This window comes from Athene cunicularia, assembly GCF_003259725.1.
Source record: "Athene cunicularia isolate RWA chromosome 1 unlocalized genomic scaffold, athCun1 chr1_part2, whole genome shotgun sequence".
NCBI lineage: Eukaryota > Metazoa > Chordata > Aves > Strigiformes > Strigidae > Athene > Athene cunicularia.
This window is the reverse complement of record NW_020799092.1, coordinates 61369377-61381430: the sequence shown is the minus strand read 5'-3', so window position 1 is coordinate 61381430 and position 12054 is coordinate 61369377. Positions and strand designations below refer to the sequence as shown.

At 39.0% G+C, this 12054-nt stretch overlaps 1 protein-coding gene across 1 annotated transcript in view; it reads right to left on the bottom strand.

The window, feature by feature from the left end:
* IL17REL (interleukin 17 receptor E like) overlaps positions 1–12054 on the bottom strand; it is a 55590-nt gene that overhangs the window by 28295 nt on the left and 15241 nt on the right. Inside the window, exon 3 of the mRNA XM_026841063.1 lies at positions 278–305. Coding sequence (XP_026696864.1) covers positions 278–305 — 28 coding nt within the window. The remainder of the gene's footprint in view (positions 1–277; positions 306–12054) is intronic.

Here is a 12054-nt window from a genome sequence, read left to right as displayed (position 1 = left end):
TAAGTAGAAGCAATAAAAACATGTGAAATGACTAAGCAAATACTCCCACTGACCATCTATAGTAATGAAAACTATAAAACAACAAGGCACAGTCATTATTAACCTAGTATTTATCAGAACTTACCAATTTCCAATGTTTTGTACAAGGAAACTGTTGGTAAATACCCTGTCATGACAGTGATCTGATGTCACCAGGAAACTGGATTTATTATCTTCAATAAAATATCTTTGTCTTTTAAAAACAAATGTAGTAAAAATGTGAATGGTGTATACTCACCGGAAGGTTTGCTTTTACAATGAATCCCCTGCAAACAGAAACAAAAATATTAGAAAATCTGAGGTAACAATAAAAATAAATATTGCTTAATCATTGTACGCAAATATAAACATACCTTAAGCAAGTAAACATATTCACAGTCCACAATAGAAATACTTTTCAAGATTAAAAAAAAGATTCTCAAAATAATGCAAATGCACATCACTACTGCATATGACAGACTGATACATACAGGAACACAAGATCAGCATTATCCTTATTTTCATGTATTTCCTCTGAGGTGTAATTGTTACAACAAGTGTAACAGTTCCATCAAATACAGACATCATTTTATCAGGTACTGCCATTCACAGTGACCAACGGCTTATTTATTGTTTTGTCAAACTTTACAACAAACTGCTTCATACCAAGGCAAAGAAACCAAATGATTTTGTAATGAAAGATATTTAAAACATTTAAAAGATATTTAAAACACTATTGAATGTGATTTTTAGAAGGTCACACTAGGCCAATGGAAGGAAGTATTACAGCAATTGCAAATGAAGTTCAGAAGACTTGCCTTTTTTATTTCTGAGAACTATCTGGCTCAAAATCCTGAAAATGAAATTGCTTAGGCACAGTACTTACCATGTTCAAGTGGGAAAGTGTTTTTGTAAAAGGTAAAATAAACCTGACACTGACATTTTAACGTTTCCAGCTATTTTTCAGACAGACTCCATCCATTTTCCCAGCAAACTCTTAACCACACACTAAAATTTTGTAGAGTATAAAAATAACAAATCCTATTTTGACTACTCTGCATGACATTCTAAAAAAAAAGAAGGCTCTTACTGAGCTAGTGAATGCTCTGTTCTGCTGTTCTGGCATTCAAGTTTCTGACACAGCACATAGCATTGCTTTGTATCCAGCACACATGTTCCCCCCTGCTTTCCTTTAAAATCAGTGTCTCATTCACAAAGACACTTTTGTCACACCCACAAAAGGAGCAGGCACCTCCTTGTCCTTTCTGCTCTCAAGCGGACTGGCAGCTCTAAGTCCTTTTAAAACATCTTGGGATCTTGTCAATAAGCAAAAGGCTCTTGCTGGACATTTTGAAATTCTCAGGTTGTGGAGAAACACAAAGACTGCAGCCAGGGTAGTACATTGTCAGATAACTATCGCTTGGTGTTCCATGAGGCTTGTCCACAGGTAATTCTGTCCTCCTCATAAACACAGCTGTAGAGCAAAATCATATTATTGCTGCAGGTGAGAAATGGCAGCCTGTTAGTTGCCCTGTGGCAGCTGCCTAGAGTACCTGAGAAGTGTTTTCTGTCCTTCATTACGACTTTTAAGTTTTTAGCTAGATTAGCTTGCTTTTAAAGAAGGCCTTTAGAAAACCAGTCACCAATATTTAACCTGTATTAATTCTCATTCCTTGGTCCTTTTGGCACTTTTACTTTTAATCGCTTCTAGTTGTCATCTTTTTCAATTGGTAGTTTGTCACTATGACTCATAAAAGTGCAGGCACATAAAAGGTAGTATTTTAAACCACTTTTTATAAGACAGAGATCGTCACATACTTTCATAGACTGAAGTTTATAAAAATTACTTGTGACATTGTAAAAGATATTACTTTGGCTGCTTCTACACAATGTTACATTGACACCCAAAGAAGTAGGGCCTATTGCAATAGGACAATTCTATCAACTGTTGCAATCAGGACCCTCTTAACTAAAAGAGGGTAGATTTAGATTGGACATAAGGAAGACTACTTTTACGATGAGGATGGTGAAACACTGCAACAGATTGCCCAGAGAGGTGGTAGATGCCCCAGCCCTGGAAACATTCAAGGTCAGGCTGGATGGGGCTCTGAGGAACCTGATCTAGCTGAACTGTCTCTGTTTATTGCAGGGGGGTTGGACTAGATGACCTTTAAATGTCCCTTCCAACCCAAACTATTCTATGATTCTATAAAGCAAATCAAGCTTCTCTGTATAACTTTTTTAAAACTCAGGTACTTCTATTTCATTGGTTTCATTAATTCCTCAAGACCCCCTGAAAGTCTGAAAAATGTAACCGATAAGACCTCATTTCCTCTGTAATGTGTTCATAGAAATATTGGTCATTTATTAATTATTTCTGCTCCCCCTCAAAAAAAGCTTCATTGGTAGTTTGCTGATTCTCCCAATTCACATTCATCAATAGAAAGAAGACTATAGCTTTCTGAATAATTCAGTGCAACACTAAACCAATGAAAGGGGAACATACCAGTTCATATAATACTACTGGAATTTAACTGCTGTTTCAAAGCCCTAATTTTGAATTATTTCTGATCAAACCATACAGGATTATGCGGAAGGACAATATGAATTCAGTTTCTTTACTTGAGGTTCCCCATGGCCCTAGGGAGTGGAATAGACAAATAAATATACAACATGACTGCAAAAATCAAGTAAGTTAGGGAGCTAGCTTTCTTGATGAGAAAACCTAACTGTTGGATCAACTAATTGCTGAGCCACTGCTTACTGGAAGAAATTAATCTCTCATGAGATTGATAATTTAGCAAATTACTTCTGTATTTTTAGCTTCTCATTTAGCAGAATAAGACTGGTCACTGAAAATATTTTGGTTAGGTGGCTTGAGAAAGTTCCCAATTGCCAGTCAAAATTTATTGGAACATCCTCTTTAAACTAACTTCTCTAATTGTTCTTTCTGGTTACAATCATGGTGCAAAAATACATTAGGAAAAAAATCAGGATCCCACTGAAGTAAACAAAAACATCACAAAACTCAGGATTCAGCCTTTTATATAAAGAAGGCCAGTGCTTTGGAACCCCCATTATGAAGCCTGCAAAATGCAGATCATGTGTAAATAAATTATCTTAAGCTACAAGCATGGAAAAAAACCCCACTCACTTCTGTGGGTCTGTGGAACAATGCAGAAATCCTCCTATACCTTCTGGTCCATCCTAATTAATTACTATTTTTCAGTATTGCTCAGATTAATACTACCACATGAGCACTTTCCAGTGCCATCTTGCATTTATTTTCCATGGGAAAAAAAGAAACACATCCACCAGTGATTTTTGTTCTGGTAAAGAGATGTTTTATCGTTCTTGGGCACTTGGGTTTGTTCTGGGTGAGGAGTTGTTGGGAATTTTTACATAAATAATCAAACATTTGCACAAACACTTGCCAGTTACAGTGAGCATTTGGTCACAGCTCAATTCCTTTTTTTTTAATAAGGGTTTCTTTTTATTGTACAATACCAAGGGGGGGTGGGGGTGGTATTTTCTTTTATGATCATTTTGCAAAATAGTCAAAAGAGACCATTTGTCTCAAAGAAGAACTCAAATAAATTAACCAAGTTCCTCTCCCACTTTCTATATCTTTTGTTTTCAGGAATTTTCAGTCATGAATGCAATAGAAAAACATAACACACTAAAACCAGAATGGAAATTTTCTTCCCCTTTCACAAATGCCGTGGGTGTCTTTTATGCAAAAATAAGATCCTGAACATGATAATACATTTTACTTCTATACAGAGAGCATCTTTAATTCATATCTGCTTTGGCAAAGAGCCTAAGCAAAATATACTTACACAATGCACAAACAGTTAGGGATTTTCCTATGTCTTTAGGGTTTTCCCCATTTGTGGTATTACTCAACTGTAGCTAGAGGTTATCTGAACAGACACCACCAACATGTAGCATTCTGAATAGAAGGTGTGGTGCCAACTTTTTAGCTAGCACAGCAACTTCTCCTCAATCTAAGTCAATTGTAATATCTCGCTGTTCTGTTTAAAGACTGTAGAGAAGAAAGTGAGATCAGTAGAGGAAGACTTGGATTTAGGGGCACAGAGAATATTTTCATGAATTAAATTGCCAAGTAAAAGAAACAAAGATTAGACATGCTTCCCATTTTCTCTCATATCTCTAGGCACTGAATCAAGCACAGAATTGCAGAAATTCTTCCCTGAATGTACTGTCATGCAGGAAAGAGTCTGAAACAAATTTGGTTTTACAGTCTACCGGTTAGCTCTGCTGTACCTCGTTCATAGAAGAGCTGGTGGCGTGACTCCATAAGAAATAGTAATATGCCTGGAAATGCCTTAATATGTTTTCTTTAATTGGACCAGGTTGTCAGACACTTAACGTTCATTCATTAAGCTACCTACATTGGTCAGTGAATTTAGAGGTTTTGCCCCTTTTGAGAGATCCTCAGTGGCAAAGATATTATCTACATTCCTACTTCAGTTTCAACTGTCAGAGGGCAGAGACAAGGGAACATGACCATATTCTGATATTTCCCTCTATTCCAGAAATTTCTGTTCATTGACCACCATTAAAAATAAGCAAAGAACTGTTATGTATACTTACAACACAGGGAAAGCATGGTCTTGCAATAACTGATGCTCAAATTGTAGCCAAAATGCTGATAAAGATGCTGAATTTAATCACATTCTTTTTGATTTCCAGTTGAGAGGGGATGCTCTGCACAAAATCCATTTTATTCTGCACACAGTCAGAAAGGATCTCCCAGATCAGTGGGTCTAGTGCCCTGAAACCACAGGTACCACACCATCTAATCCCTTTCAAAAACTAGCAAAACTTCATTTTTAAATCAGTCAGGCTTTTGTGTGCACTGCTCCAATAGCCAAGGCCATTCCAGAGGCCCTGTTCTCTGCCAGCACCAAATCTTTTCATTTCTAACATAAACACAATAATGGCTGTCTTGTATTGACTTCTGATTGTGTCCATTAACTATTCAGTTAAATAGATGCTTTCCACCTTGGAATTTACTTTCCATTTATTTACTACCAGTAGTATACCTTTTCTCAGCTTTTTGCAAGACTATAAAAGCCAAGTTCTTTTATTCCTCTCTAATAAGACAGGCTTTCCTTCTTACCATCACTCTTCTGAGCAGCTATTTCTACTTGAATGTGTCTGTCCAAATGGAGTGACCAGAACTGAAGACACACAGTTGTGAAGACAGTTTCCCTCTAGGGTTTATCTGGTGCCTTGTAACGTAACAATATTCTTTGTCTGAATTGGGAGCAGCACAACCATGTCATATCAGTAGTTATCCTTCAATACAAAGAGGGAGTTACTTACCCCTTTTGATGTAAGCAATCCAGCAGCAGCCTTCTTTTTTTTTCATCTGCTCACCCCATTCAATTTATGGAGGGAAGAGCCTACAGATGCTGAGCCATAAGAGACCCAAATGATTTCTCATGGCCTCTAGTGACAAACCTGAAAATGCTAACATAATCCCAGTCACTTCCATAATGAAAAAGGTCTCTGACAGCCACAGTCAAAGTGATATGGATCTATACAATTTAAGAACTTTGGATGGAAACAGAGAGAATATGGAGCTGTATCATAAGCTCCTCAGACTATCAACAAATGTTTGTAATTTCTTTCATAGAGACATTCAGCCACAGAAATTACTTAGGAAGAACTTCACAAATGTAAACAACTGAGTAAGCTTTAGCTTTATCCAGAGGGTTTTTTTTTCACAAGTGAAGGAGATAATGGCTTTGCACTTTACATGTTCCTAATGCTGGTGAGGTTTGGAACCTCACAGGACTTTTCTCATAAGGGTCACCACTGTATTTATCTTACCAAATGTAAGAAAACAGAATTCTTTCTGGGAGGAGAAAGCACAGGGATAACGTAATGATTCCTGCCCCACTAAAAAAAAAAAAAAAAAAAAATGGTCAAGTATGTATACAAAAAAGCTTGTTATTGGAAATGGGTGAAAGGGAAATAATAGGCCTACAAAACACACTTGGCAATTGAATAAAATTGTTATTTACTGAGAACCAGAGGAATTATAATGATTAATACACATAATATGAACATTTAGAACTGTTAAAAATTCATAGTTAGTACTGCTGACACAGTGTCCCCAAACAACCTTTTCTCAAAGGAAGCATCTCTATTTGTGTTGATGTCATGTAATTACTTTCATTGCCAAGGTAAAACTGTCTTACTGATGATCCTTTTTAATTTTTGGCAACTCACAAGGTTGTTCTTCAACTTTTACTGACAATGTGGTGATCAGATACATGTGAACAGCATGCAGTGAGATCTGCTAAGCAACCATAGAAGGAAACATTTGGACTGTTATCCATGCATGGATGAATTTACAGCAAAGCATTATTTTGGACTACTTTGCACTGCTTCTACAAGGGTGTCTGGATGTTGCTGGGCTTTTTTACAGAATGCTAAAACCAAAACATCTGAGTCATTATCCAGCTTTGAATCTGTGTATGTGTGTGTGTGTGTGTGTGTGTGTGTGTGTGCTCCAAGCTGAACAAAAATCATCCCATCACATTAGTGCAGTGCTGAACCTGAGGGGATAAGTACTACTAAGAAGTGGGATATTAAGCTCAGGCTCAGTACAGTGCTAACAAGGCCACAGACTTTTTGGATGAGAGCTGACTTGTGTCCAACAGAGCAAGGTTAACGTCTGCCCATGTTAATGCTGTGATGATGTGTTCTCAACTAAACAGTTGAGCAGACAGTGAACAAATGGGGAAGAGATTAGTGGGTTTATTGAAGATTATTGGACAATCTTCAGTAAGACTGTAGAGTGGTCTAAAGCATAGCAAATTTTGTTTCCTGCACCATTTGCCATTTCACATGTATACGCAAATGTATGGACCCTGTCCTCCACAAGCTGCTGTTTGTCACAGGGCCAACACTTCCATTACAGTCTAGCAGCACTTCAGTAACGCAAGAGCACATGATTAACACAAGACCCTCAAGCCCCTTAGATTTTTTGTCCTTCAGTTTACCTGCTACTATTCAGGTATAAGACATTTCTGTCCTCAAGTCAGTATGTATTTCCTCCTGCACTGTACTGATGCAGAGGAATCCTCTTCCCATATTTTAACTGAACTGTCCCGTACTTTAACTAGACTGCATGTGGCATATAATGTCTTCTGACCATTACTGTGGCTGCATGGATGTATCCCTTTTACATAGCAGAACAAGTGAAAGAGCTGGAAGCACAATAATTATATTTCTGGGAACTCTTTGCAGTGACATGCATTTATCCTATAGGCGAATGTCCAGTCAAAACAATATTGCTTTGAGTTCTCACAGCTGGGAAGAATATTCCCCCGTTGTATTTTTTTAAGTGATTTGTATGTAAAAATAAGGATGTGACACAAAAAAAGGACCTACACAGAAACCACTTGCTTTTAAATTTATTGGACCAAAGGGAGCTATGACAGTCTGAAATAAAAGCTGCCTGTTCTATTGTATGCTTCAACTCCAGGACTAGAAGCAGAATTTGCCAGAAGCAACAGTATGCTCTCGCTTATTTTTTTTTTTTAGAAATTTAAAAAAAAAAAAAAAAATTGTCAATCATTTTGATGTCATGTTTCCTAAAATATTAATACAAGTTGTTAACAAAACAGAATTGCATACAATAGACAAAGTAAAATTAAAATTCTCTTTGAATGCCATGCCCTCGGCTGGTACAAATCAGCACCATCCCATACATAGAGTTTCAAAAATTTCAGACCACTCAGCTACTTGAAAGGACAACTAATCTACCAAATCAGCACTTCTAGTCTAACAATGAGACAGGGACATTCTAACACAGCATTAATGGTTATTTCAATGAATGACTGGAGATCTCATACACAGGATGATAAAACAGAATCAAAGAAATTTAAGGTGGAAGGAGTCTCTGGAGGTCACCAAGTTCAGCCTCCTGTTAGAAGCAGTACTATCACCAAAACCAGATCCAGTCAGCCATTACTTTGGCCATTTCTTGAAAAACTGGAGGATGTAGATTCCACAAGCTCTCCAGACAACCATAGATATCCCATGCTTTGAGGTTAGGATGGTATAATGATGTCTGTAGCACAGAAGAGGCTACAATAAAAACCTAAGATACCTCAGCAGTACTGACAGCACTGAGACTTGGTGCCTTAGAGGTGACTGGAACCAGTGGCTGGTGAGATTGCCACAGAAAAGGAAAAAGAAAAAAACAAGCAGGAATGGAAGTGATGAGAAGAGACCCTCCAGGATAGAATTACTCTTCCTGCTGCTGCTGCTGCTGGAGGCAGTAGCTCTTTCTTTGGAAACAGTTATTTTTCTTTCGGCCTCAAGATCTTTTTCTATTCCAGTTACATCCTAAAGCTATTCCATATATCCTAACAGTATTCCTCAGCAAAAGAGGTAATATATTGCGTGCCTGGCTTTCCAGTGCTCTGGCATGCACAATTAAGTTCTCAACATTTTGCTCTAGGCAACTATTTTCCATATGTTTAGAGTCAGTCCCAGCAGCAGAACAGTGTTCTGCTGTACACCAGGACCTTTATAAATTATAAATGCCATCCTGCTCACATTCACAAATTGTGGAGGACTATGGTTGAGTGAAACTCTTTCTACTGATTTGAATGAACTTTGAATCAGATCCAAGTGGGGAAAATCTTTTTGCCTATTGTGGTGGGTTGACCCTGACTGGAAGCCAGGTGACCACAAAAGCTGCTCTATCATTCCCCTCAGCTGGACAGGGGACAGAAAATACAACGAAAGGCTCATGGATTGAGGTAAGGACAGGGAGATCACTCACTAACTACTGTCATGGGCAAAACAGACTTGAATTGCAGAAATTAGCTTGATTTTTTACCAGTCAAATCAGAGTACAATAATGAGAAATAAAAACGAAATCTTAAAATACCTTCTCCCCACACCTCCCTTCTTCCCAGGCTTAACTTCACTCCTGATTTCTCTACCTCCTCCACACCAGTGGCATGTGGGGACAGGGAATGGGGATTGCAGTCAGTCCATCACATGTTTCTACAGCTCCTTCCTCCTCAGACTGACTCGTCACATTCTTCCCCTGCTCCAGTGTGGAGTCTCTCCCACAGGATAATGTTCTCCACAAATTTCTCCAATGTGAGTCCTTCCCATAGATTGCAGTTTTTCATGAACTGCTCTAGTGCAAGTCCCTTCCACGGGGTCACCAGTCCTGTCAGCAAACCTGCTCCAGCGTGGGCTCCTCTCTCCATGGGGCCACAGGTGCTGCCAGGAGCCTGCTCCAGCGTGGGCTTCCCACGGGGTCACAGCCTCCTTCAGGCATCCGCCTGCTCTGGCGTGGGGTCCTCCCTGGGCTGCAGGTGGAGATCTGCCCCACCATGGGCCTCCCTGGGTGCAGGGCACAGCTGCCTCACCGCGGGCTGCACCGCGGGCTGCAGGGGAACCTCTGCTCCAGAGCCTGGAGCACCTCCTGCCCCTCCTTCTTCACTGACTTTGGTGTCTGCAGAGCTGTTTCTCTCACATAATCTCACTCCTCTCTTTGGTTGCAGTTGCTGTTGTGCAGCAACTTTTTCTGTTTGTAAATATGTTATCCCAGAGGAGCTACCACCATTGCCGATGGGCTTGGCCTTGGCCACCAGTGGATCCATCTTGGCACCCCTGTAGCTCCCCTGCTACCAAAATCTTGCCATGCAGACCCAATACACCTATACAAACTTCAGATTTGCCCATGAGAAAAGGGTCACATATCTTCCAACTAAGGGAATTTCTCTGTGCTGATTTTGCATTACTACTGGTAGTGAAATGAAGCCAAAGTCTGCAGTCATTTGCAAAATAAGATTAAGTCAGCCAAATCTAAAAGGGGATTTAAGTACCTGAAACATGATTTAAGCAAACTAGTAATCTCAACTGAACACCATGATTGATAATACCGTATTAATTGCCACCTAACACTAGAGGAACCTAAGCTTATTAGGCACCTACCTTTCTGATCTGAAAGCTCCCCGGATACATGTAGTTTGGTGTTTAGTTCATGACCAGAATGAAGCTGGAATGACACCTAGCTCATACCAAAGCTCTTTGAGATTACATTACACTCACCTGTAAGACACCCACATCCCCCAGCACAGAAGGTGTCTGGAGGAGATTTAGTAGTAACAGATGTAAATTAACAAAGCTCTAGCCTAGCTCCTTTCAAACTAGAAATATTAGAGGAGAAAATCAGAATATGGGCATGTTCCAGTTCTTATACTCCAGCTTTCAAGTCCTTACCTCAAGGGATAGCCAGGTTCAACATCATCCTTAACCTGAAGCAGTTCTAACCCTAAGCTGTCTCTTTGCCACACTGCCCAGTAAACTAGAGGGTTTCCCAAGCCTCCTGTCAAAGCAATGATATTATATAGAGACAAAATGAAAGAACGATGGTCTGAGAGAAGGACAGGCAATATGCAGTGTAGTTTTTAAAGCTGAGTGCTTCCAACATTCAAATGGAAGATCTGTTCCCTTCTCAAAGGCCACTTATGTTTTATTTTAAGCAGTCATCAGGAAAAAAACAGAAACTGAATCTTTGGAAGAGTGGCTCTCAGCAGCTACTCTGAAGAGAGACTGTCAAACTCTGGCTCATATCTCAGGTGCCTGGACTCTAGAGAGTGGAGTTCAGACTAACCCGGTGCTTAATTTGTTCCCTTGCCTCACTTGAGGCAGTACCATGCTGAGCAGGCATGTTTCTCATACTGCTCTGACAAGTCACTAATGCTTTCTTATGATCTCCATTTAATCTGTATTTAATAACCTGGAACCATAGGAGAGGAACACAGAATGGGTAAATGTTGCACAGATACTGTCCTGAAATGTTAAAAACAAAAATATATGTGCTAATCCCAACCCTGCCAGTGTGGATCACAAAGTCATACTAAAATGTAAAACGACAGAGCACACATAACAGTTTCAAGACTTTGTAGGCCATGTGTCAAGGCTGAGACACCCTCCAAAGCCATGGAGAGAAACACAGGAGCATGTGTTTCTGGGTTTTGTAGCTCCCATAAAAATGGTGTTTCTCCCTCTTCTCCTTAAACAGAGAAAAATTTAAAACCTAAATAAACCTGGAACTACCCTCTAATACGGCTCTTCCTGCTGAAAAATATTTTAAGTGTTGATTTTGATTTTATTCTAGCCTTAGCTTGTTATGTGGTTGTTTAAGAATGTAAGGCTGTACAAACGACCCCTTGGACCATGCAGTGGTAGTGTGGTCTTGGGTGACAATCCTGAGAAGTCACTGCATTCCTTCCTGGTGCAACAGTATCAGTTAAGGAACTGCTTCCATTAAAGTCTTAATGATAAAGGTGCCTGACCAGCTCTAATTGTGCTTGCTTGAATGTACAGAAACACTCCAGCCACAGCAAAATGAGGAAAATCTTCTTGTAGGTGAAAAACTTTTTTCAGCTGTATACTTGAAAAATTTTGAGAGAGTATTATTTCCTAACTATACATATTTGTATTATTATGGCATCTGAAAGTTTTAATCCTACATCAGAAATCTTATACCAGAATCCCTGCATACGTGTCTTTCCTCTCCTATCAAGAGCAACAAAAGCCAAAACCACCTTTCCCTGAAAGAGCTAGCAGTGTGAATACATGAAAAATTAAAATACATTCAAAACTTACCATGTAGAAAAGCCCTACTGAAAATATCTATACTGTGCATTCCAACTGAAACATTTGCAGTTTGAGATAACTGACACAGAAACTAGTTACGAATAAATTTGGAAATGCTAAGGAAGAATAAATCATATAAAATACAAACTTAAAAATAATTACTCAAAAAGTCATTACACAGTCTATTTGACTTTTTACTGTTAACTCATGATTTTGTGGGGTTTGGGGGGGAATGGAAAAAAACCCACCAAACTATGAATAATCATATAGTTTTATCTTGTGTATCTTCCACATAATGTAGTTACTAAAGTTAGTACAGTCCAATTAAAGGAGGCAGAGGTTCAAAAGAAGCACTTCCAAGGA